General features: G+C 41.5%; 2 protein-coding genes across 3 annotated transcripts in view; one reads left to right on the top strand and one right to left on the bottom strand.

The window, feature by feature from the left end:
• The window catches only part of cacna2d4a (calcium channel, voltage-dependent, alpha 2/delta subunit 4a), an 86,441-nt gene that overhangs the window by 29,397 nt on the left and 29,153 nt on the right, over positions 1-27,891 (bottom strand). The gene's annotated exons all lie outside the window — the stretch shown is intronic.
• On the top strand, positions 512-26,599 carry lrtm2a (leucine-rich repeats and transmembrane domains 2a). Of its 2 annotated transcripts, none has more exons than XM_027272150.1 (7): positions 512-1,520; positions 8,167-8,359; positions 19,453-19,679; positions 20,542-20,667; positions 21,148-21,236; positions 21,550-21,707; positions 22,980-26,599. In XM_027272150.1, exons 2-7 carry the CDS (start codon positions 8,281-8,283, stop codon positions 23,486-23,488), a joined length of 1,188 nt encoding a protein of 395 aa, XP_027127951.1. In that variant the 5' UTR covers positions 512-1,520; positions 8,167-8,280; the 3' UTR covers positions 23,489-26,599. The 2 variants fall into 2 exon arrangements, with proteins under 2 accessions (XP_027127951.1, XP_027127952.1); XM_027272151.1 differs by lacking the exon at positions 512-1,520 and adding an exon at positions 5,645-6,094.

Below are 27,891 nucleotides of genomic sequence, written 5' to 3'. Positions count from 1 at the left end.
TGCGGTGGCTTCCATTCATTTCTTGAGGATCTCCCCTAACCCCATCATTTAACCTGAGAGTGTTTCACCTTGTGAGGAACAGCTTTTTTTTGTAAATAATGCAAGTGCACATACGTCAGTGTGTGCATATTCAGCCACATGCACAAACTCTACACACACACACAGATAAAGTGGCCGTTACGAGAGCTGCCACAGGAAATAGAATGAAAATAAAAGGCGAGCGAGGGAGACGTGAGAAGAAAAAAAAGGGAAAAAAAGAGGGAGGAGAAAAGCCCATGTGGCAGAGGGAGATTCTCATCTCCACTGAAATCAGCTGATCCCTCCCTCTCTCCCTCCCTCCACTGCTACAGCTTTCTGTCTCGCATCTCTCTTTCTGTCTCTCCTCTTTCAACTTCCCTTGGTAACTCCCTGTCCTCTGCCTCCCTCTTTCTCTTCCTCCATCCTACCTTTATCTTTTTTCAACCAACCTCTCTCTCTCTCTCTCTCTCTACTTTCTCCTTGCTTCCCTCCCTCCTACTCCCTTTTTCTCTCTCTCTCTCTCTCGGCTTTCACTCTTTCGTATTATCGCCCTCTGTATTCCACCTCCCTCATCCTCTCTCTGTCACAGTGGGAGAGCTGCAGGCAGACAGAGGCAGCATACACTAATGTTACTATATTTGACAAGGCAGGCACACACACACACACACATATTCTCCTGCCACATGCACGACTGAACACACATACGGAAAAGAAGAAGGGGAGGTGGGGGTACACACACACACACACACACACCGGAAAGATAGCCCTCAAGTGTACATGTGTGGATAAACACACACACACACACACACACACACACACAGACACACTCCAACGCGCGCTGTGTGCAGGAATCACAAACATAGCGACACAGAAGGGCGAGCGCATGACGCCAGCAACCTAACGCCGTTGTCTCTCTCTCTCCTCTCTCTCTCTCTCTCTCTCTCTCCCTCTCTCTCTCTCTCACACACACACACTCCGTCTCGCTCTTTTTCACACACACTCACGCCTCTCAGACACGCACAGCAGCGCACACAAGCCAGAGAACAGGACGGCGCTGGACGTATCATTCATATAGGGAATAGATCCGGAGGAAAGGATTAACTATCTCCATCCCTTTCCCCCTCCATGGACCTTATCCTCTCTTCCCTCCTCTTGTGTCTCTAAGCCTCTCTTCACCTCATTTTTTCCCCCTACAATCCCTCATTTTTTTTCTATACAATCCCTCCTTTTTCACAATTCATTGGTGGGTTGAAGGGGGAAGCTGGGGGGGATTGTCTCTATACAGAAAGGAGGATTATTCTCACATTATTCATTTGACCAGGATCTTGAATGCATGGATTTCTTCAACTGAAGAAGTGACTGTTTTGCTTCTATGTTTTGTTCTGCGAGAGATTTTTGAGATTTTGTCTTATTTTTAAAAAAAAAAATTTTTTGGGGGGGGGGGAGATGGCTGATGACAGAAAGCTATAAGGCTGGTGCTGTCTGAGATATCTGGTCAAAAGGTAAGTCTGTGGTGTTAGTTCTCCTCACTCACACACATATACACACTTAAATTCAACGTAACTGCTCCCTCGTCTCATTTTACGACTGGAATTAAAGATGTACTATGTCACACAAAGTAGACTGCCGATAGAGACAGACTTGCCTTTCTATTCTCACCAACAAACGGGCATTTTTGATGGGGCCAGAGGTGCATGCTGTGAGGAGGTGGATGCTGAAAATGTCAGCCTTTAACCTGTTTCCTGGACACACACACACACACAAACACACACACACACAATGTGGACATTCACTGGAATTTCATGGGCTGTGGTTTTGGGGCAAAAGCTTGCAGAGGTGGGCAGAGGGAGAAAGTGAGTATAGGCGTATGATTCAAGGAGTATTCCTGGAATTTTTTTGTTATTTATATTTTACAGCTAAGCACGAAAGAAGCATGTTGACAAAAACAGTAGACAATTAAAGTGACACATGTCTAAAAGACCTTAAAATAAACAATATGTTTGTTTGTATTGAAGAGTATAGTGCATCTATATTTTATTCCTGACACAAGCAACTTGATTTTAATAGAAACCAAAACCTCTTGATGCATAATCTGTTGAGATTTAGCCTAGCTATGGTTAGTAATGCTAATCCAAATATACCAGATGTATTAAAATTGTGTGGGACGATTAAACATTGCAGCTCATGTATTCCAGTGAAAGCTGCTCATCTAGCAAAAAATACACCAAAGAAGTTTCAGTGGCTTCCTGCTTTCATACCAAACCATGTTTTTATCAAGCTCTGCCTGGCTGACTGACAATAAAAACACCTTTTCCACCATATACTGTATATTAGGACTCAAAGTTGAATATTGAGAATCTGAAAAAGTTTTCAACGTGCAAATGTTTCATATTCATTTCTTCTGAAATTGATGTGTATGGTGGAAAAGTGTCTTTAAACCCCAAAGGAGTCATGTGACCTGCAGGTCCACACCACACACTAAAATTACAGTGCTACTGTATCTGTGGGGGCTGCACTGCCTTGACCTAATGATAATATACTAGCTGTATTCAGTTATACCTCCACTTTCATTATAATATAATTATCTTAATTGACTACTTTAATTTAAAGACAGCTACACTTATTTATTATAAATGTAATGTAAATGTGCACAGCAGTTTTGTCTGGCTGCCTTCAGTCTTGTCTTACTTCGTCTTCTTGTCTTACCTGTTTCTCTGACCTTCACAGTATCTTATGTAATTTTAATTCATTTGAAAGCCTTGATAGTTTCTATTACCTGGCGTTCCTGTGGACTGTCAGTCTGATGCCCACTGGGTAGTGTGCTGCATTTTTTTCTCCCCTTGTAAAACATGCTGTACACTCTTACCTTGTTTTTAAAAGCGGTGATATAAAAATGATTGACTTGCGAGAGCTGCACTGTGATTATACGATAATGCAGTGGGTGTGAGGCACTCCACCCTTATGTCCTCAATGCTCTTGTGCCTCTCCACATCAGTTACCAATTAATGGGAATTGTCTAAGTGTCCTCTAATATAGAGGCACTCTAACATAAACCTGGAGAAAACAATAATTATCAGCAGCCAGCTCTATGATTAGCGCTGCAGTTTGACATGTCTGCTATTGTAAATACATGGCTAACATCTGAGACCTCTAACCTCTGAAAACTGCTCACCAAATTATTTCAGATTGACGTGTCTAAGTGATGTAACTAAACAATAAATCTTAAAATCACAAATTACTATTTACTCAAAAGTACTGGATTCTTTTGGGGTTTTTCACTCTAAATGAACTTAGAGCATGTTACTGGTATGTTATATTATAAAGGCAATCTATCATAATTAAAATAGCATATTTACGTAACTAAAGTAATCATTCTCACTGAAGGCAGTACTGACTATCTCTGTCTCTTTAGCATGTTGTCCATCTAGTTTTCTTTCAGCAGCCTCTCCATTCCAATATGTGCCTGCCATGTGACACATCTCGCATGTGTGTGTGTGTTTGTAGACACATGCGCACTGTTACTGTACAACGTGTGTGTTTATGCACGGTGTGGGTCTGCATACCTACGTGCGTGTGTAATTATATATGTGCACATATTTTTGCAGCATGTTCCTGTCAACAGACATGCGGCTGTATTTGTCAAGCTATCGGCATGTGCTTAGGTGTGTGTGTGTGTGTGTGTGTTTGTGTTTAAGTGTGTCGTGTTCCAATCTCTCCCCTCTCCTATGTAAGAAAGCCATTAAAAATTCATTTAGGGGAGCTTGGCTGCCTCTCTCTGCCTTTGTTAGCAACCTGAGCTGCCAACACACACACACACACATGAAGACACAACAGCAGATATGCGCTCAACCCATTCAGTTATTCTGACTTTTTAATTTCTTTTTCCTCTCTATTGTATAATAGGTTTGTTTTGGCAAATGATCTGACATTGATAGATGCCTTGAATCAAATGCCACTGTGTGTCTGTGTGTGTGTGTGTGTGTGTGTGTGTGTGTGTGTGTGTGTAAAAAGGGAGTAAAGGGTAGAGCTGAAGGTGAACGATTGGGCTGTGTGTTTACAGCTGTGATATCACTCATTCAGCAGTCACACGCCCACATTCAGACACTCATATTGTCCCGCACACACTCGCGCACACACACACCTGCTTTCACACATGGATAGACGTCCTCTTGAGTGCAGGTGGATTTCAATTTGGCGGGCAAATTGGACAGAATTCCACCCATATTGAATAAAAACTATTAGTCAAGCCAAGTAGACATGTCACAGAAATGATAAAATAACGAGAAATAAATGGGCTCAAGGCGGCGAATCGGGCAAAGATGTTCACACATATGCAAGTTCTTACACACACACACACACATTGCACACACTCTCCTGTGCCAAGTACAGCAGGATTGAAGCTTCCCCACCAAGGTGGTCTGGTTGTGCCGTAGTAGATGCCTTCGTTGTAGGAAGGATTTATTTGTTAATTAACTAACTGCCTTTTGCACCAACATAACATTAAATGGCTGTTGTACACTGCTTATATACCTGAAGTTAGACTTTGTTTCACTTTGTCATAAGTAGATGGGAAGGTCTGAACTGGAGGAGGCCAAACACACATTTGTGTGGGTACTGTAGATTACAGAGACTTACAAGCAACATAAAGCGACAGTAATTTACATTTTATTTTATTTATTTTGTGATGGAGAGCGATGATCATAGTGGGAATACTTGTACTGGAAATTAATTTCCATAAAATACACGTTTGTCAAGTGTGAAGTGAATAAAGATAAGAATAAGCCTTTCATCTTTCTTCCACAATCTCTTACCAGCATCATAAACATGCGCGAGAAAACACAAGCAGCCCAAGTTGGCCAGCCACAGTTTGTGGCCTTTTCTTGTTATCTGAGCCCCCTGGGCGTGTGGGTTAAATTTCGGAGGAAATGCACGTCAAGGCTCTGCACGAATCCGCTGCAACACCCCGCAGAGTATATATCCAGCTTAAGTGCAGACAGGAAACAGTTAGTGGAATAAACAAATTGAAAATAAATAAATAAATAAAAATAGGATGGAAAGAGGAGAGGGCAGAGAAGAAGAGCCCAGAGGAGGGGAGGAGGTGTTACTTGATTCCCCAACATGCAGGCCACTTTGGCACCAGAGTATTTACATGTGTGTGGGCGAACGTGTGCGTGGGTGCATGTGTGGATTTTGGCTGCCCCTATGTCCAGGTCAAATCGGTAAAAAAAGCTTTCTGAGAATAGCCTGACACTCATTTAACATGATGGTAACTGATGGGTGAACAGTGACATGTGGCTGCACAGATGACCTTCTGCTACACCTCCAATACAACATCATTATATCACCAATGAGATGTGAATGAGAAGCTGCCAGACAACGATCAGTATTAGGCTATAAACTTGATATAAGCTCCGTTCAGCATTTTGTATCAATGCAGACATTTAGTATGACTTAGTGATTTTACTTTCTGCTCATAACAGTAACGTAATGTTTCCCAGCCAAACTGTTTAACTCCCCAAAATAAATCAAAATAAACACACACAAAGCAATGAATCATTTGACAAATAGCCAACATGCAAATAAATGCAACACTTAGAGTCCCGACGCTGAAAAAACAGGAATTAAAAATTGATTTCACACAGCGTGAAACTGCTGCAAAAAATATTTAATTTAATGAACAACTACAACAAAGGAAAAATAGCTTTCATTACAGTGTGTGAAAAAAACAAACATGTTTTGTTAAATGTTCGACAGTGTGTGAGTAAAATGATAAACAGCATGGAAATCTGAAACAGCAGCAAAAAAAATAAGGAATGCATTTGAAGCAGAGGGACAAATCTTCCCAAATTCTGAGAGATTCTTACATTTCTCATCTGTGCTTAGGAGTTTTTCAAACGAAGCTCATTCAAAAAGAACAACTCAAATTTCCCAGTAGAGCCTGGCTAATGTGACTTTAATCACATGCAGGAAATACATCTCGCGAATACCCTCTGTACTGTGTTCCTTTTGTCAAGGAGCGACAACGAGACAGAGGGAAGAGATAGAACGGCAGAGACGGGAAGGACAGAGAAGAACGGTGAATATTGAAAGATGAAGGTCATAAAGAGAGAGAAAAGACAGGAAGGTAGAGGAGAAAAGGGAGTGAGGAGGCATGATAAGCAGAGGGAATATAAAGAAAGAGCTGATGGATTAGACAAGTGTTTTATATTTTGCTCAGGGTCTGGAAGGTACTAATAGCAATAATGATAACACTAATAAAACCACCGGGACTTACATACACACACCAACACTCAAGAGGCTATGGAGGAGAATTTTAATGTCCTTTCTGTTGCACTCATATTTACCTCCCCTCTCCCTCTTGCATTTACTGCCTCGCCTATATTTTCCTTCTGTTCTTTCATCGCTGTCTCTCTCCCACACCTCCTTTCCCCATCGTCACCTCTCCTCCCGCTTCCCTCCTCGTCTCCTCCAGTTTCCAGTAACTCAGACTGAGCATAACCAGTTGTAAATAACTTGTTGACACTCTGAGCAGATTGATGAGCGTCACTTTTGGAAGTGACTCCAGCGACTGTCTGCTTGACTATATGCAGAGAAATGCGTCTGTCTATCTTCATCTAGACCCATCTATCACCTCTGTCCTTTTTTTCCACGCGACCACTTTATCCTCCTAACTGCTCTGGATGACTTTTGCTACAGGTGCACCTTTACATACTCACTGAACATGCATCCACAAATAAGTGCAAACGTGCGCACAAATGCACATCCACCCCCATTCAACTTTATGGCAAAATGAGCCGTGTAGGGGGAAAAAAGCCTGTTTGTGTTTTTCAGAGTTTTTCCCCACAAACGGCTAACCATTGAACAACAGCCTAATCTGATTAGCACGATATTTCACACACTGTTGATTGGGTCTTGATGATACTTTGGGAAAGGATGCATCTCACAGCAGCACTCCAGCGTTTTCAAAAATTACCCTGATTGGCCCAGGGGGTGCGAGTCAACAGCGTGCATCAGTCATGTGGTATTGTGAGGTTCCAAAGAGCTTTCTCCTATGATAATTTCCCACTTGTAAAAAAACTATTTTCACTGTAATGATTCAACAGTCACAAGAAGACTCATCTTTTTCTCAAGTGTGTGGGATATGTTTCATTACCCTGCTGTAAATGGAATGGGTCATTCAACTTTTTTTTTTGCATCAAGAGAAAAGTGGTTTTATGTCTCCATAACTGATCACCATATGAGTACAGCAATACAAAGTCATTTCCATGTTATTCAGAGGGGTCTATCACAGAGGTTTTCTGCAGGTTTGCAGTCCAATAGCCTGACATGAAAGTCTTGTCCAGTTGATTTCCTTTCTTTAAAATATTTGTTGAGGTGGGCCATATGCATTTTTGACCGAATATAATTTATGCAGCCAGTTAGACAACATCATCCCCACAAACCTTAGAATTTCAGGTACCCGATGTACTCTGGAGGTGACATGTTTGTCACTGTTTACTCAGCGGGTACTGGATTCAGTTTAGGTTTACTGTAGCTGTGTTACCTTTATTTATTCAGAGAAGAGTACAAAGAGTGTCAACAGCACCTTCTGCCCCGTGCTGCCTTGCTCAAGGGTAGTTTATCAGCATCGCACACTCAAACAATGTCTCTCTTTATTATTCTTCCCACTAATTCTCCTACTTTTCACTCTGTTTTTGTTCCCTTCATGTCTCTCTCTCTCTCTCTCTCTCTCTCTCTCTCTCTCTCTCTCTCTCTCTCCGTGTCAGTCTCTGTGCCAGACAGTAGCAGTAGGGGGTCTGTCTGTGGGAAAGACAAACTGATTGTGTAAACTGCTAAAGACACACACATCAATTATTTATGCCTATGGGGGGGGGGGGGCAGAAATGTGTGCAGCCTTTTAATGTATGTAAGGCAGTCTGAGTAATATGTGCAGGCACACAAACACACAGCGTCCTGCTGCTTTAGCATTCATTACTGCAGGCGTATATGTGTGTGTTAAGTCTGTTTAGCCTTTGGAAATATCAAATTGATGATGTGATGTTGCCTGAGAATTAGGATTTGCAAATGTTGCTTTTATTAATTCATGCTTATTGTGTCTTAGCAATCTATCTGTGTGGCTCACTCGTCTTCTCTCTCTCTCTGTGTCAGGTGTTTTGTTGTGGCTTTTCGCAGTCGCCGCCCTAGTGGAGACTGCAGGCATGGCGGCTTGACGCCCCCATAGCCCCGCCCCTCCGACAGAGGAAGGCTGCAGAGCTCTGTGTCATGCCCCCACACACCCGCCCCCCCGGGGGCATCGGTCTGCCCCCGCCAAGCTCTACCACCCACCACCTGGCCAGTCCTGGTGAGTTGACAAAAAACGGATCCAAAAAAACATGAGATGAAAAAATTAATAAATAAATAAATACTGCTCTGCTCCTACTCAACTCTGTTCTGCTCTATCTTATTCCATCTATTGTACTCCTAACTACACATGAAAGGACGAACACTGTCTGTTTTGACAGCTGCTAATGTTAGTATGCCCAGACACACGCCTAGACCCACACACACACACATACACAAAGGCTGTGGGCAATGAGCATGCAGTGGCCACGTGCCAGGTCCTCCAGTGAAATGCCACATTACTGTATGTATTAATACAGCAGCAGTCTGTGGAAACAAAGGCATGGGGAGGGAATGACAGTGGAGGGAGCTGCAGGTTGTTTGTCTGCCATTCCTTTCTTTCCTTGTCAATACATTATTCCCTTCCCTTTTCCTCTTCAATTTCTCATCTTTTCCGTGCTCTTCTTCTTTCCTCACATCCTTCCTCCCTCCTCTTCTTATTTTCTATCCACGTCGCCTCCAATGTTTCCCTCTCTCTCCCACCCCATAATCCATTCTCTCTTTCCCCATCTTATACCATGGTACACTCAGTCGAAAGAAGTCGGCTGGCATAACAACAGATACGACAGCACACACACAGTGTGTGTGTCTCTGTGTGTTGCTTAGACAGTGGACGAATCCCTCTCTGAGAGATTCCAGGCACTTCTGCGGCTAATAGGCAAACACGAATGCTCATTTCTGTGTTCTGTCCTTCTTTTGTTACACATCTGATATAACGCAAGCATGCACGCGTGAACACATGGTGCGATCTCTGCGGGAAATAAATTGCTTTGCAAAAAAAAAAGGAAAAAACGAGGATCTTTGTCTTCCTGTTAGAGTGGTATTATTGTTCCAGAGGTGTCTGGCAAAAAACGCCCCCACAAACTTCTGTGAAACACCGGGGACACTAAATAACAGGGCAACACTATCTGTCAGAACCTCCAGACACCCACACTGCACCTCTGAGTCGATAGATATACCTCCCTCTGAGCCATTCAGCCTCCCTCCATCTCAATCCCAGTACCTCATACCTCTTCCCTTGTCCCTGTCCTCTACCATTTCTTCATGCTTCCATCCATCTCTGTATTAAATTCAGTTTAATGTAACTGCATTATCTGTCTCAGTTCCCCTCTCTCAATGTATTTCATTAGGCTTTTATCATCATGAATATTACATTCAAATTGTTGCTAAAGTCTTTTAGATATACGAATCAAAAATGTTCTCAGTCAGTCATCATAAATGTTCTCCTGCAGCCTCATTGTCTCGTCCATGCAATTCCGGTCTTGGCATGAATGTAATACAATACTGCCAAAACAGTCTCCGTCTCTCAGTTTAATTCAATATTCTTTGTTGACACAAAATGTGATTTATCAATATTTCCAAGCGTTTTCGCTGTCTCTCCTCTTTGATTTTTCACTGTTTCTCTCTCTGCTTGCAAAGCTTGGCAGCTCTCTGATCTCCGCTATTAATCTTTGAGATCCTCACATGTTGTCATACACATGCAAACACATACTGAGTCACGGGAAGATGAGCGTAATAGTCATCAAGGGCGTGTGTTCCTCTAGAGCTGATGAAACTCGTTTAGAAATGGAATTTGAAAGACAGAGAGGACACAAAAGATGCACCTCGATCTATCAGTGCAAACAAGTGTCAACAGATCAACAAGAAAAATGGAGAGAGTCTCCAAGAAGTGTTAGTATTCTTCAGCATCAGCGGGTGCTGGCCATATTTTCAACTAATGACCATACAACTTTGATGAAACGTCGTAACCTACATGAGACAAAGAGTGGTGTGACATTTCTGAAAGGTTGTGGGGGATGCTTTATGGGTGTTTTTCAAATGTACAAAGCCAGTTTTATATTGTCAAGTATTTTTGTGCCAAATAATTAATAAATGTATTTCCACTGTAGTTGCCTGTATAATTTCTTTGTCCTTAAAGACACCTAAATTAGTCAAGTGGTTTTATAATCAGGAAAAATGCCTCTGCTTTCAGGAAAGATTCTCCTTTTAACTTTGTTTTCTTCATGAATGCAAATTCCAGAAACAAAAAGGGAGAGAGATGGAATATAAATACTGATTTTCAAAAATTAAGACCATGGGTTGCCCTGTGTGAAAGGGTTTCTACACTTCATCGGAGGTTTAAGTGTTTCAGATCAGTTCTAAGCCACTATACAGACGATCTTTGGCTGACCAGGTTGTGAAAAACCTCCTCTGCATGGTGTTCATTCTTTCTGTTTGGAAATAATGCAGCTCTAATATATTGGCAATCCAATACCTCTTTTAAATAAGCCATCACATCTGCAGTTTCAACATGTTAATAAATGGATTGGGGTGTAGATTCTCCACAGTATTTTCGAGAAAGTAAGTGATCTGGTACAGGGTATTCCTGATAAATTAAAGAGGTAAGAAGACAAGCGTCCTGCTGGAAGATTAACACCAAGCAGAAGAATTTGTTCACAACCTAGAAACCCCACAGCTGTTCTTATTAATGGCAGTAATCTATAAAACATTAGAAAATAATGTATCCTAAGTCCTACAAAGCCTTGTGAAAACATTTGAAATTAGACACTAAAAAGACAAAAAGATGACAGGGTTAAAAGAGTTTTAAAGTGATGGAGAAACCCGCAGAATTGACAATAAAGGCTTAAAGAGAGTAAAGAATATAAAATGTGAGTGACAGAGAGAGTGAGACAGAGGAAGCGAGGGAAAAAAAAAGATGGAAACAGCAGGGGGGCGGAGAGGAGGAGGCAGAGAGAGAGACGCGAGATCAAAGAGGCGTAGTGGAAGAGAGAAGACAGTGAGGACAAGAAAAGGATGGAGGAGGAGAGGCGAGAGCGGAGAACAGAGAGGTCTATGAGCGACACAGAAGACCATATGGTGCCTGCAGGCCTCCACGATCCTAGCAGACTGTCTCATTTGACACAACACACACACACACACATACAATTGCATTTGCACACAAGCGGGCATGAATTCATTCCTTTTCACACACGCGTACACACACATTGTAGCTTATCCATTTGTACTGTGTGTGTATGTGTTTATGCACCTCGTCGCAGTCCCAAACAAAGCCGGCAGATTAACTGGCCACATAGCTTCTAATCAAAAGACTGACAGAGAGAAAGAGAGGGTAAAAGGAGGGAGGATTTGGCTTTAAATGGAGACCTAATACCCTGACTGGGGTTAAAACATTTGGCTTGGCACGGGGCCATAATACAGTGACTTAGGGTTGTAGCATTATGTTTGGAGAACAGCTGTAATACAGTGCAATGACTAAGGGTTGGATCAGAGCCACGGTGGAGCTAAACTGGCTGTAACACAGTCAAAACGAGCTTTTCTGTGCGCCTGCAGCAGCTATCTGGTTGTGTAAATTGATTGGATACATTCCCTGTTTAACAGGCTAGTTTGATTTTAACTCTTTAAAGACATTCGTCAGCTGTGACTGGATGTACTGACGCATCAAATTCATCACTGGGTGGTTAGTAGCCGGTGGCACTTTTCAACCCTGCTGGGAAGTTGGGTTTGGCATGAAGCCACAGCAGTGTGTGTGTGTGTGTGTGTGTGCATGTGTGTAGCACTAGGTTTGGAGTGGAGCCTGATCCCCTTCACATAGTGTTATATGAGACTTGGAGTTAAATAAATACTGGATTGACAGCTTGTTGGCAAACTATCCAAAGCATCTGGCAAATTCCAGTACTCAATAATCAATAGCTATTTTAATGTAACTGACAGTTATTTCGAGGAGTAGGGCTCACAAGTACATCTAAACAACAAGCTCTCTTCACTGATGGACAACTTGAACATTTGAAATATTTAATTTCTCACCACAAATATCTATTTTTTTGTTTTTCTCAGAACACATACATATTCTCTTCTGACAGATTACTGTGGCGTTGACCCCTGACCTCCTTAGTGGCTTGTAATGTTTGTGATCTGGGAATTAAAGCATAGTTTGTTTGGGTGGGGACTTAATGTCACCTTGGCAACCAGCATCATCTAGGAATTAGAAGATTTATACCGCTGAGATGACCTTGAACTATCTCCGGCTGTCCACGATCAATGCATGCACGTGTAACCAAGCACAGTACACCAGGTTTATTTTCCCTTTTCTTTTGACCACAGTTTGGTCGGTGCAGGTACAACAGGAATGTGCCAGATGAAACACATAAATACATCGTGCTGGCCCACTTTCAAAGGACATTGGCAGGGATAAATCTGGATAATCCTCTGAACCGTAAACAGCACCACTCCAGTTGAGCATTTGCTTGAACGACACTGATACAGTATTACTCTCAAAGCAAGTCGAGTATGGATCCAGAGAGAGGCTGATAAGCTGTGATGATCATAGTAAGGGCCATTCCTGAGAAAAAAAAAGTACTTTACTCACCACGTAATCAAAGAAAATGGCCGATAATGTCCCCCGGATAATATAGCCATTTGAGATGTGCTCGATTTGTCTTAGTGAACACTCCACAAGGCTCTGAAAAGGGCATCCAATTAGAAAGATAAGAGATCTCAAGCACTTTACAAGCAAGTCTAATATTAGGATTAGAGCTGCTTCATCTCTATCTATCTATCTATCTATCTATCTATCTATCTATCTATCTATAGAAATGTGGTTTACAGGACATAAAACAACAAAATAACCAACTAAAAATTCACTGTTTGTGTGTATGTGTGCACGCTCAGGATCAATACCATCTGTCCATCCATCCCTTCTGAGGAATGAGTGGGCATACATTACGACCTGTCACACATCCAAGGCACAATCTATTCTATTCTAGTCACACCGATGCGGACGTGACATCAAAAGCCAAGCGTCCTTCATTTATTCTCTAAAATCTGAATGTGGTCAGCCTTGGACTGAGGCCCAGTTGTGCGGTCAGTAGAAAGCGATACGACATCCAACAAAGGAGACTGTGTTACAGTGAAATCTGTAGCCGTCGTTGGAGTGGGATTGCTAGAACCGTCCTCAAATTAGGCCTTCCCCGTAGTTTGTTTTCCACCACTTCTTTCTCCTCTGTTCCCATCGCTCCCTCTCTTTATCTTACCTGTCACTCTACCTAATTAACAGCCATTATCACAAAAACAATGTCAAAGCATGTCATACTTTCCCCATGGGCCATGGTTTTGTGTATGCGTGTGTGTGTGTGTGCCACTGCAAATTGATACAGATAGCATGAATTAGAGAGGCACATCAGCCTACATATTACCCACTCACCCCTCCAAGTCAAAATAATGATTCTGTCTTACCGATGCAGAATTCATCACAGGAGAAATGGACAGGGGGAGACAGAGTAGGTGGAAGAGAAATGAAGGACGACAGAGGGATAAGAGTAAACAGAGACGGGAGAATAAGATAAATATTGGAAGGAATTTTAGAGGATAAGAAATATAGTACATGTATAAAAAACAAGATTTTGGACAACAATCTCTCCTCTCCTCATCACACTGTCAGCAGGAGTACAGACTAAACCCCTCCACCCTGTTCCTGCTTAATCATCTTCTGCTGTATGTGTGTGTGTGTGTGTGTGTGTGTGTGTGTGTGAGACCATGACTTCCTGTGTGCGAGGACACGATTATGCGCGGCTGTGCCTGAGAGTCAGGCGGAAAGGTTGAGAGAAAAAAAAAAGATAATGTGGGTTAAATGATGGGATTTGATGTGAACGGCAAACTTCTCTCCCTATGCCTCCTCTCTTCTTTTCAACATCGTCCACAGCACTTGGTTGCTATGGTAACACAGCATTACCTTGTCAGTGTTGAAATAATGTGGTGGTACCGCTGGGACCTTGATATTATAGGTGTATGTGTGTTGTGTATTCTTTTATACTAAGAGGAGAAAAGAAAAGAAAAGAAAAGAAAAGAAAAGAAAAGCCATGCATATAGGGAGATGGTATAGTGTATAAACACACACAAACATTCAAGACTAGCACACACACAATGCACACAGACACACACACGCACATTGGCTGGCTATTTTCCATCTGCTAACTAAATGGGATCTTGGGTTACAGTGGAGATCAGACATGCACTGTAACAGGCTCTGACAAATTACACACTGGTGCTGCAGAACTGCAGGCTACACAGCAGTGTGTTGAGATTATACTGACAGAAGATAACAAATCATTTATGACAAATGACTCTACTCAAACCTGTGTGTGTTACTCAAACAGGTATATACATATCCATCATGTCTTCCAAGGCACACAGTTGATGCACACTGGCCTTTTTTTTTATTGATCTTGCTTTATTGTATTGACAACATTTTAGTGAAGATACTACTAGTATAAGCTAAATAGTAAAAAAGAAGTTGACCAAGTATATGTGATTGTTGATTAGGGCTGTTTTAATTGTCAAAGAATCCAAAAATCATTTCTTTGATGCATGGTTTAGTCTACAAAAAGTCAGAAAGTAGTGACTCATCATAGAAAACACCCAAGGTGAAAAGTCAGAAAGTAGTGACTCATCATAGAAAACACCCAAGGTGATGTCCTCAGATTGATTTTTTTGCCCAGTCATAGTTAAAAAACAAACAAAAAAAAACAGCAAATTGATACATTTAAAAAGCTGAAATCAGCAAATATTTGGTTGATTAATCGACTATTTGACCACTACTGTATGTTTTTTTTTGCTATGCAACATTTCCTCACTGAGGATATTCACAAGTTGTTATATATGTAAGTGAAGACATGTATGTATATATATATAATGTTGTATCAGGCCGTGTATGTGGTGTTTGGATTCACAAAAGTCAAATTGAAACACTGCTGTTGCAGCAGCATGATAGATTTGGGTCAGACTCCTGCACAAAGGACCATGTGAAAGATTAAAGAGTTAAGAAATGCAGGCAGACTGAGTGTGCTGCAGAGGACAGCTGGTCCTTCTAGTAATAAGATAGCAGCAAGTCTGTCGACTGCATGGAAAACTGCTTGGCCCTTGCTAACATGCAACTGGTCTCAGTAACTGAAGTGACTGTGCTGATGATATCATAGCTGGGTCCAGTGTCACCCAGGGGCCCCTGGATATAAACTTACAGACAGCTGAGGTCCTAGCCATGTTGTCTAGGAGACGCTGTCAAACATCACCACGTTTAACAGGATAAAAAAAAGTCATACGACACCAGAGTCCCTATGAAGTCAAAAAAGTACGACATGACATGTTTACAGTAGTTCAAAAAACATGGGCGTGTTTGAATGGATTTGTGTGCGTATGCTGCATAATACCATTATCCTGCAACTTTGTATGGATAGAGAAACCGAACAAGCACAAGCTCTTGCTTGACTACTAAGTACTGCAGGACACACACGTACAAATGAGTTCAGGTTTCAAGTAACAAACACACACTGACTGATCCCTACAATCAATGTGTCATTTGCACCAACCTTCAAATACACACATGCCCAGACAGACGGATAGATGTGCTGACTACCGTCCTCGCTAAAATCACATCAATTAATTTTTTAAAAAGCCAAAGACAGCAAGAATTCAAATGACTGATTAAATATTTCTAGGACAACTGATTATTAATATTGCTCAATTTTGGATGGCTTGGAGTGTAAATCATTTAAAAAGTGTTATCTGACAACTAGATGGGGGTGTTGGGAGTCTTATGGGCAATGCTGCTCTTAGAGTTGCCTCCGATGTCTTGCTTCAATCAAACAGGAACAGCTTGTTGCATTTTAATGCCTTACCTTAGTTTGTTTCCTTTTTGCTGAGAGCATTGCCAGGCTTCATTTGTCAGCACTTTTACGGCGTGTGTTTGGGGATTCTTATTAAAAATTTAGTCTGACGTCTGTTTGGACTGAATTAAACTGCACGGAACAACTTAAACTTATATGGACTGAACCTCCCTATCTTCCTGTGACTGAAGCTGAATATTTTCCTTTTGGTTTGGCTGCATGGAGCACTACAGCAGGGAGGATTAGGAGCGGCTAAAATAAGCCAAAACAACAACCACCTCCTCCACAAGAGCAGCTAAAACCACTCATAAATGTTGGAAGAGGGTGAGGGGTGTACAGTAAGAGAAGGAGAAGAGAGGAGAGGGGTGGTGGTGAGGAGAGAGGAAAGGAGAAGGGAAGTAAAAGAATACTTTAGCAAAATAAAGCTCATATCGTAGGCTGTGAGAGATGAATGGTGCAGAAAGATGACCGCAATTTGACACGAGGGAGAAGCACCAGAATACACAATTTCTCTCTCTTGGGTTCTCTTTCACTCTCTCAGTTGTATAACAGTGCTTCTACCTCTAAGCTACATTGTCCTCACAAATCTCCTGTACCTTTTCGAACCCGTTATGGGAAATTCACTGTGCAGCAAAAAAAAAAATCCTCATATATTCCTACTGAGCTGCTTCAGCGCTTCAATGAAGCATTTCCACGAAAAAGTAAGACAGCACAGGATGCTGCAGGATATGTTCAAATCTCTAAAGTTTTTCCAGTTTACTTTTTTCCAAAGATTAGAATTACTGTATTATGGAGCAGAGAGGATAAGGGGAGCATTTTATGTCAGTGTGTATTCTCTGAACTATAAAATGTAGTTTCTGGAGGTTTCAACAAAGTGCTGTGTACTGTAATAAAAATTCGAATGCTTGTGGAAAATTCACGTTTCGAGTAACAGGGATTAGAGAGGATTCTTCAGCCTGAAGTTTTGGATTTGAAAATTTTATCCAGGGGAGTTAAGAAGCATTAAAAAACACAACCCTTTAAATTCAGATTTAATCCAATTTACAGCAGAACAATTATATGTTTTTAAATCTAAATCGCAATTTTAAAGTGATGGAAAACACACTTACAGACTTCGTTGTTGAGCGTTAGATGAGAACATCGATACAGTACTATTCTCATGTCAGACAGAAACAGCTAGCCTGGCTCTCTGCAAAGCAAAGTTATCACACACAAAACAAAGAACACGTTGCGGTGTGGAGGGCTGTGTGCTGCACAATTTTGTGGCTGGGCAGAAATTTCTGGGACCCTGTCACCATGAAGTTGCCAGGCAACTATACATCGGAGCTGTTTCTCTTTGCATCCGGTGTTCATGCTGAGCTAAGATAAATGGCTGCATGTATTTCCCAAAATGTCAAACTATTCCTTTAACAATGTTTCGATGAGATTAAAGAGGCGATACATCTTTCTTCAATGATTCAGCCCTTCTCTTCATTCATCATTATTAGACTTAGGTTCACTGTCTATCCAGTGGTGAAACTGCAATTCGCCATATTCTGTTCCCACTGGAAGTCTATTTTCTGACTAGTTTAAAGGGAATAAATGATGATTTTAAATGGGACATATAAAGAATCCTCTCAACTATCCTTCTCGCTGCACCATTTCAAACTTCATATTTTATCAGTGATGAGATACAGAAGCCACCAGAAGGAAGCTGAGTTACTTTAGAAGACTGATGTGACTTTCATTATGCAATCACACATATCTTCTGATATCCGTTCTGTTTTTTTTTTTTTAAACACAGCACAATGTGGACTGGGCAGTAAAGGGCTGTTTCACAGGGTTTCATCACACCCGGAGGCAGGCGACCAGTATGTGTGGCAAAAGGGAATTAAGTCGTGAATGTGTGTGAGAGGAACGAGAGAGGACATGAAAGAGGAAGTAAATTTAGAGGAAAGCAGATGGACTAACAGAGAGAGAAAATACAACAACGGGGAGCGGGTGAGACAAAGTGTGATAAAAGGCAATGGCATGCTGGGAAATAGATGCTAATAATATGTAGATGATGCAAGTGATGAAATTTGCTGGTGACGCAAAAAGCCTTGTCAGGAAGTAAAAAGTGCTGTGTCTGTGTCTGGAGTTTAGACAGTAGTTTCCTTAATATCACGCTTTGTTGGTGCTTAACACACACGCATGCACGGCCGCACAAGCATATGCCCACACACACACACACACACACACACACACAAACACAGATACAGTGATGCTGATAAGGCTTTGGATGGAAATAAAGTCAGCCACTGTAACAAGACACTTTGGGAATACAGAGCAGCGCTGAGAGACTCCAAGTGAAAGAGAATGAGGAAGATAAAGAGACTCAAGAAGTGGGAGAGAGAGACTGACACATGCAAAGACAGACAGGCAGAGAAGCAAATAAATATGAAAAGGCTTGAAGTGACACACGCAAAGAAATCCAGGAAAATCTTATCTAAAAACAGAGAGGCCAAAAAAAACTTGAAGTGAATGAGGAAAACAAAGGGAAACAGAGATAATGAGCGGAGAAGATGAAATGACTGTAGTCTGCAGGAAAACAATGAGTCGAAAATGAAATAAAACAGAGGGAATTCCCCTCCAGACTGTCACTCAGACTGCTGAACAGGAACACAGAAAGACAAAGCCAAACGCACTCGCTCATAGACACACAAAGCCAAACACGCAGCTTCTTCTTGAAAGAGATGGTTCTGTGACTCTGCAGAATGAGACTAGACTATACCAAAAATACTAGACGCACACATACGGAGAAAACAGTTAGTATGGCCACGTTTTGGTTCTGCGATGATTCTGTCAGGTGGAATAAAGGGAGGATTTTCCAGGTTTCATAGTAGAAATCTTTTCCTGGATGTATAAGCAAACACAAAATTAGCAATTTATGATCTGACAAGCAGGCAGAGACATACCGCTGTGCAGTTTCTTGAAGTTTAAACATTCATTAAAAAACTTTGTTCTCTGGCATAAAAATGACGGAAATGGAAATTTCCTGTGTAATTCCAGCATTTAAATAGCATATCAAAACTGCTTCTGGCATAAGATGGTATTTCATTAAGCCTCAGCTGCTGTTTTCTGCCCCCCCACCACCTTCTCTTTTAAATCTTTCTCTGTTTTGCATTTTTTAGTCTGTAAAAAAAAAACGCTGCTGGAGGAATGGCCCAGGTTCCACTTTGTATCTTTCATGAATTTTTCAACATCTATCAAAAGAAAATGAATTGCAATAAATTGACAAAAAGCACCCCATCTCCTGTTTCATTCCCCTTTATACATCAATCTATTTCTCTCATTTATTCTGCAGGCCTGTATATCTGCACTGAAAAGATAATTCGAACGAAATAACCATGTTTCTTCTCTCTCTTTCCTCGTCTAGTCTTCCTCTGCGTCCTCTGCCTCCTGGCAGCGCTGCTTCCAGCAGCCTCCGCCTGCCCTCCTCCCTGTCTCTGCTACTCAGATGGCTTGGTGGACTGCGGGGGCCGGGGTCTCTCCTCCCTGCCTCCCCTCCACCTACTGCCTCCGGGGAGCCGCTCCCTCCTGCTCGCCAACAACAAGCTTGCCTTGCTGGGAGCCTCTGCCTTTGTCAACATCTCCTCTCTGGAGGTCTGTACACATTGTTTAGTGCTGAAGTGAAAGTTCTGAGCATGGTGTATGTGTTGATATGTTGTTATTTATAATAATGGCATGTGCAGTGTGCATACTGAATTTCCCCCAGGACAATAATCATACTGTAGGCGGAGTCTCATACAGAACAAACTGCAGGCAACCTCCGCTCTCAGTCTGAAAAGTTAAGAAAAGTTGACATTTCAAGGTTTTTAAGGTCTACTCTCCATTAGCATATTGTGTGCAAAGCACAGCCAAGTTGGTATTTAAAATATAAGATGGATAGCCACTGCGCCTGCCAAAAAGGCTTGATAAATACAACCTCATTAGTTCCAACCTCTGACTGCTGTTTACTTCCAACCTTAGACACAAACATTGTTATTTAGTACATCAAATAATGGATCAGATCAATTCACCGTCAATGCTTAATGAATTGGGAAACTTGTGAGAATCAAGTCTCAATTATTTCCTTCATAAAAATCAACAGTACTTTATATCACTGCATGATATATACACACACACACAAACACCTGAAAGGTCAACAACCTAATTAGGTGAATCTCCACATTGCTGAGCATGCATCTACTGTGAAGCTGTAAAAACAGAGTCAGTTTGTTCCATCAATAGGTTTTACACTCATCCTACCACTGCACTCAAGTTACTGTGAGTAGGAGTGTCAGCTTACGGTATAAAATGTGCATTAAAGTTCTGGAGCAGTTAATCTATTTTTAAAGATTCCTACAGGCCTTGTGCAGAAAGTCACTCAGAAAGGTTTTATTTTATTTTATTTTATTTCACTCTTTATTTTCAATAAGTGTCAAAAATGTTCTAAGTGAAAATATTAATGTTTTGTGTATTTCAGGAGTTGGACCTCTCTAATAACTACCTGGATAATTTACCTGGTGGATTATTCAGAGACATGTCCAACCTGACAAGACTGACTCTGCACAACAACTCACTAACAGTGATGGACAGAGAACTCTTCCAGGTAGGCACTGACCAATATACATCATCAAAGTAATTAATGAAACATTCCCTCTGAAACTGCATGAACACTCTTCTTTGTCTGAAATATACTGTGTAAGATTTACCAACAGATCAGTCAATAAACCAAAATGCTGACACTGTTTGAACTCCTGGGCGAGACTCCACAGACTCTGTTTAGGGAGTAGACCCAGCCTGTGAGGATATACATGACTGGGCTCCTGTCCAGGTGGTAAATTAGTAATAAACCATTTGCTCAACACTTTCATCCGCTTTTATCTGAACCAACGCAGTCAGCAGGGTGAGCTTGTGTCATAACTTCACTCGAGACCTTACTAAAACAAGATTAGTCCATCAAGTGTTGCAATGGTGCCTTTTGGCAACAGTGAAATAAGCCAATATTATTAATACGAGTGCCGCGTACAGTTCTGTAAGGTGTGAGGAAATATGAATAAACAAAGAGCTTGTTTTGATGTTTCTACAGGGTTTGGGCGGTCTTCAGAGACTGGATCTGTCTCTGAACGGTCTGTCCTCTGTCCCCCTTGGGCTACTGGACGAGCTGCAGAGCCTCAGGTAGACATCAACACACTCACATGTGTTTTAAGCTGACCATAATTTACCAATATATGGTTGAAGGACACAACTTTTCATCTATTTAAATCATTCTTCTGCTTGTTTTAAATCACAATTTGCTTGGAAACAACGACTGAATTTCGTGAAATAAAAAGACGATATAATCATATTATCAATACATATTTACAATGAACTTCAACCTGTGATAATATTGAATTATTGCCCAGGTGTGGTAGCGCAGCACACAAGAGTGAATTCTTCTCTTTTGTTTGAGTTAAGAGAATAAACTTCTTTTATTCTAATTATTTCATAGTTGGCTGTCTCTAGCCGGTAACAGGCTTCATGGTTTGGAGAGGGCAGCATTTGAGCCACTTGCCAACCTGCAACACCTGGAACTGGGACACAACCCCTGGGAATGTGACTGCAACCTCCGTGATTTCAAACACTGGATGGAGTGGCTGCTGTACAGAGGTAGATGTTTGATTCGTGTTCGAGGAGCTTCGAAAGGGGGCGTTTGATTTCAATTAGGGAATAGGACAAAAAGGGTGAATAAGTCATGAAGTAGTGGGCAGAAACTACAGAATGTAAGCTCACCTTAGAGTTGTGTGTTTCTGTTTGTGCATGCCTGTGCTTTTAGCATGGTAATATAACTGCAGCTGTGTGTGAATGCACATCACCATGCTCTTTGTGTGTTTATCCACGTGTCTCTGCAGGCTGTTAATACATCAGATAACCACAGCTGCTCTCCGCTCTCTCTTCATGTGTAAAAATCTACATTCACCTCAGCGCCTCGGGCCTCAGCTGCCCCGCTAATGAAGCATCTCTTCTCTTTTCTGCTCCATTCTCCTCCTTTGCTTCATTCTGCCCTCTTCTGCTTTGCTGGGCTCTACTCTCCAGCTCAGTTCGGTACACTTCAAACGCAGTCAGACACACGACGGACGGGATCATTTAATAATCCATCAGAGCAGCAGGAAAGAATTGCAGGGAGACTTTTTCATATTTGAACATGAAAGCATGACAGAAGCTGTTAAAAGGGTAGATGATGCACGATATGTGTTACAGAAAGTAAGACAAAGCACCCAACAAGTGTGAAATGTTTGGTGACAGCAGCCTGTGTTGACTTCTGTCTCTTGCGAACCTCTTTAAGCACACATATACAGCTGGGATATTTGGAGATACTTGGAGAGTGAGCTCTATTTGCAGAGAGGAAGCTTTTGTCACACTCAGATAAAAGCATCTGGGGGCTAAATAACACTTCCTTCATTCTGTCTTTGTATTATCCCCCTCCTTTATCTCGTTGTTTTGGCTGCTTTACGCATCTGAGGACGCAGATCAATGGCAACACGCGACGGAGACGGATACTATGCGTGGAGACAAATGCAGCATGATGATAACAAAGTAGATCCCCCACCCTTGGCGGCAGCCTGTGGGAATTAGTGACGTTATTTTTCTCTTCCACACTTACACTAGAGCTCTGAATCTGCTGAAGCTAGGCATGTCATCTCATGAATTATAGAAAGGCTTAGTTGAGGCTATCTCCAACTTCGTGTAGAGGGCACAGCAAACTGTGTGTGTGTGTGTGTGTGAAGTGATGTATGACTCATCCTTGTGTTGGTCCAACCACCCCCCTTCTCCGTCTTTTCCTCTCTCTCAGTTAATTGGCAGTGCTTTACAGGCATAAGGCATTTCATAAATGACCTCTCCCCATCCTCCTGTCTCTGCATCTCTTTCTTTCTCCGTCAGGCGGGAAAGTGGACGCGGTGGAGTGCACGCTACCGAAGGATCTGCGTGGGCGAGACATCCGCGGCGTTCCAGTGGAAATGTTCAACTACTGCCTCCAACTTGAAGATGAGAATGGAGGGGGAGGTGACGGTTCTCGTTCAGGACAAGGAGGCGTTCCTCCCTGCAGCAGGAATGCACTTAGCCCCAGTGGGGCAACACTGAGTTCTGACAACAGCAACGCTGGGGATGACTCCACTTCAAACACAGGAGGCGGAGAGGCCTCGTCAGATTGTGTCCGAGCCCGTTACCGACCTGTGAGCGTGCGCCGCGCAATCGGCACGGTGGTGATTGCAGGCGTTGTGTGCGGCATTGTTTGCATCATGATGGTTGCAGCCGCGGCTTACGGCTGCATCTATGCCTCGCTGATGGCCAAGTATCAGAGAGAGCTGAAGAAGAGGCAGCCATTGATGGGAGACGGTGAGGCAGATGGAGAGGATAGGGAGGAGAAACAGATCTCCTCCGTGGCCTAGAGGAGTGACAGGACGGGGGAGGGTTGGCATGTCAAAGGGTGAAGGTTGTAAGGGGTGAAAATTAAAAGGGCTCGAAGAGGAGAGAGATGGAAGAGCTTGTTTTATGCACACAGACAGTTATGGTATCTCTCCCTCTGACTCTCAAACTGACACCTTTCTCACACTTTTTGTCTTCCTTTCTTGGTCCTCTTTCTATTTTTAACCTTCTTCCTCTCTGTCCCACTCTCCAACACACTCGCTCACATACCTTATCTGTTCCCTGATTTTCTCCTTCATTTGGAGCCATTCTCACTGCGGTATTTGTTACCAATCATCCCTTCAACTCGCCTACCAACCACCTACTGCTGCTCTTGGCTGCTGCTGAATTTACCATAATATTGGCTGAGAGAAAAAAAAAGAAAAAAAAAACGATTTGGTACTCTCTTTAGTATGAAACATATCATTTAAGCTGTTGCAAGACACTCATGGTGTATAATCAGTCAGTATTTCTAAAACTGGATTGAATATTCAGGGATTCACAGTATATATGGTGTCGATTGGACCAATATTCACAAAGCTGAGAAGAATCTGTGGTATTAGGTAGTGCCCAGCTCTTATTTTGTTTGCAACTTTCTCCTCCTCAACCTCTCCAAAGCCAATAGTTCCTCAGAAAAAACAGGACTCCAGCCAAGATCCCTTCACCCTCGTCTGGTCTAATGCTCTGACATTCCCTTGAACCTCAAAGTCTCAAAGAGATGTCATTTATATAGTTAAAGCCTCTCTAGTGCTTTGTCGCAGAGGGATACTGGGATATTATTATGTTGATAGAAAATCAAACACAGAGTTTCCTGAGTCTAGTGTCTCTTAAATTGTGTCAAGAATGTTACAATATGAACAGGAAATCACTTTGATTGACAAAATGATCTTTCAAATTGATGAGGACAGAGACAATGGTTAGATATTCTCCCCTATTTGGACGGATCTCTCTCTCTGGATCTTCTCTGGACCAATAACATCCTCCAGGAGTCACAGACTGGAGCTGTGTATTCTACGATGACTCAGTTCAATGGGGGAAGCAAACCATTTTGACTGGAATTTGAATTTGCTGTATTTGTCACTGTTCCTCGGAATGAGGCTCTTGCTTACTTGATGCTTGGTAAAAGATTAGGATTTGTACCTGAACAGGTCAAAAGACTCTTATCATGGTGGGAAAAAAAAAGGTCAATACTACTATTTTCTTGTATTCCTTGGACTTCTAGCGTTGCTTCTAGGCTGGTTCAAGGGAGTATTTACAGTGGTTTTAATCAAGTTGCTGAGATTTACAAAAGGACCATAGACATCTGCTTAAAAGCAAATCTTCTTTGTTCGGAGCTGATTTTCAGACTGATTTCACCCCTCAGAGGGAAATGTTTGCTACTATGGCATGGAAGCACTATCTCAGAGAACCCTGTCTCCTGGCAAGGACTACAGAAATTCATCTAAAGGACTACAAACTTCAGACTCCTGCACTTTATTTCCCTGATCAGATCCCCTCTGGTCTCCCTCCTCCCTCCTCCCTTCCCTCTTTTTCTTTCTAAGATGGACGATTCGCCCAGAGGGATTATAACGAACATGGGATTAAACAAAAAGACGCTGCTATTTCCCTCCTCCTCCCCCTTTTCATCCCTTTATCTCTCCATCCATCTTTCCATCCAGTGCTATTTATGGAAGGTTTTTCATGCTTCCCTAAAGACGTCCACCTCCTTTCTTTCCTTTCATCCATCCTTGTTGTCCTAGTGTTTTTCCTGACAGGTCAGCAATATGCAATGGAAGTTGTGTCACCATAACATGAACATTATGCTACTGCCAAAGAGTCCTTCTGTTGTAAACTTAATTATTGTCACTTATTTGAGAGGAATCTGTTTGATTAGCTTTTTTTAATTTTTATCAGTGCATTTAAGAGAAGCTAGTCTGTTTGGTCTGCGTAGTCTTTTCATAAGCATCCTTTTCATTATGCCCTAAAATGTTATTTAATATTTAAGCTTTCACTTATGTGTTTTCAGTGACAAACAATCTCAGTAAAATATGGCTTTCATTGCATATTGCCTCCCTACAGGCGAGCTATTGTTCCCTCTCAATTTTTAATTGGCTGGAAATGAACTTATATTAATAGTGTGCTATCTTATACCCGGGTATGATGCAGATAAATATTATTATATTAGTCTCTAATATGGTGTGTTGGCCCAGCAATCCCCAAATGTTTTTGGACGTAACTGTTTATGGTTTTCTGTATCAATTCATGATGTTTGTCTTTTGTTGTGTTAATGACTTCTGTGTTTTGTTTTGTTTTGTTTTAGGTTTTAATATCTCTGCAATGTTTGTTTATCCGTCGTGTTCATTTAGTTGTGTTCGGTAGTTGGTGAAGTTTCTGCAAGAGGCATAGAAAGAGTTTGGCCATTGGCAGTGAAAAGGGCCCCATACTGCTGCCTCGTCTCTGAAATGTATCAGGGTGACATTATTTAGCAGAAGTCACATAGGCGACAGATAACCTTATCATTTTAATAGTATTTTCTTCATGTAGTGCTACAGGACCAATTTCATCTCCTACAAATAATAAACACAGTGCCCATATTCTCACTGGTTACTATTTCTACAACATCCAAACATGATAACTCGCATGGTTAAGATGTCGCAAATATTTGACAACTAAATCAAGCATGAAAAACCTTAGTGAAAGGTTATGGTCTTGGTTATATAATAAAGACGTCAACAGCAATGCCTTGTATGAGATAAAATATGAGATAAGAAAAAAACACTTAAACTCTTCTCGCCCTCCACATTTTGCTGCATTTATTATAAGTATTAGACTAAGTCTTGGATCAGAATAGTTGCATAGAAATAATATTTGTAGGAGATCGAGCTGGCAGGAAGTCAAGATGCACAAAAATCTGGAGTCCGGCCTATAAATGTATTGCAAATTAAGTCTAGACACACTTCAGCAACAATGGTCAGGTAAAAATTCCTTAGATATAAATTAAAATGAATTATTGCCATCTTCAGAGCTGTGTGAAAACAAAGTGATATTTTAAAATGACAAGTGTAAACATAGCCATGAATTTCACAGGGATTCTGGGGCAGTAACTGGAAAAAAAATAAATGCAATGGCTAAACTCTGTCTATGAATCTAGAAACACTGTCCTCTCACTCCCTGGTCTGCAGGTCTTGTGTTGTTGGTAGCTAAGTATCTTAGCTAGCTGAACCTGTTCCTATAGCCTGTGTGTGTAAAGAATAATAAATTCTAGTTTGTTACGTAAAAAGCTGCAGCAGCCATGATGACTGAGGGCCTCAAGGACTACATTGCCCTGAAATCTATGGTGTGTTGTGTTACTATGATGATTGTGATTATGACAATGATGATATGATGATGGTGATGAAGCATTTCTTGGTCAATATGCATTGATTTAAATAAAAACATATCACACATGTCAAATTTACATCCAGACCACTGACAAGCATTGAACGATAACTTCCCATTCTTTCAGAATTATCAAAAGCACAAAATAGAGTATATATCATGCTGGCTAGGAATTTGAAAATACACTATTACAGAGTAGATCTGGAAATTTTTCACATACGGTATTGGGAAATGACAGTAGACTAACATTTTTATAGCCTGGAATGAAGTTAAATCATATTTGCCAGTAAAACTAACTTCAAAAATGTGTTGTACTTTATAAACTTTGAAGTCAAATGAAGAGACGGAAATGGTTTGCCATGTACAAATTACATTTTTGAGTGAAGGAGGAAGCCGGAAAATATGACGGTGTGAGATTAAGGCAAGAACTCAAGTGGAATGAATACACAGGGTCAAATGAGATTACATATCAGTCATGATAACAGCTCATCTGTATACTGCATCTCATTTTCTCTGTCCTTTGTCCTCTCACCTTTCTCCATTTCTCACTTCCTCTCACTTATCTTGTCTCCATTTATCTTTCTGTCGCCTTTCCTCCCATCATTTTTTTAGTCTTTTCACCTCCTCTCGTCTTTGCCCTCTTTATCCTTTGCTCTGTTTGGTCTATTGTGTCGTTTTCACTCTGTCACTTCCCCCATCTTACCTCCTTTTAGGGTTTATCTTTATTCCAAGCTTCCTCTGCTCCTCCTCCATGTCAAATATGCTCTCTCTATCCTTTATCCTTTCCCCACTCCCGCTCTCTGATTTTTTTTACCCACTTATCTCTCTTTCTTTCAGTCTGCTTCTCTGTCAATGGGACCGTATTACATTTATTTACATATAGCCATTCCTGCCACAGAGATATGCTAATCCATTCCTGAGCCTTAGAGCAGTATAAGCATAGTCGTTTTTTGTAGTCACTGTTGACTGATTTTGGATCAGCCTCTGAAATACAAAATCCCTGGCCTTCATCACAGGAGGAGACATTAAA

This window comes from Larimichthys crocea, chromosome XX, assembly GCF_000972845.2.
Source record: "Larimichthys crocea isolate SSNF chromosome XX, L_crocea_2.0, whole genome shotgun sequence".
Taxonomy (NCBI): Eukaryota; Metazoa; Chordata; class Actinopteri; family Sciaenidae; genus Larimichthys; species Larimichthys crocea.
Note: the sequence above shows the minus strand (reverse complement) of the source record. Positions and strands in the feature narration are given on the sequence as shown.

Coding starts and splice junctions, on each gene's coding strand:
- lrtm2a (XM_027272150.1), top strand. CDS start 8,281: ATGCCCCCACACACCCGCCCCCCCGGGGGCATCGGTCTGCCCCCGCCA. Junction 19,680..20,541: donor TCAACATCTCCTCTCTGGAG/GTCTGTACACAT, acceptor TGTGTATTTCAG/GAGTTGGACCTCTCTAATAA. Junction 20,668..21,147: donor TGGACAGAGAACTCTTCCAG/GTAGGCACTGAC, acceptor ATGTTTCTACAG/GGTTTGGGCGGTCTTCAGAG.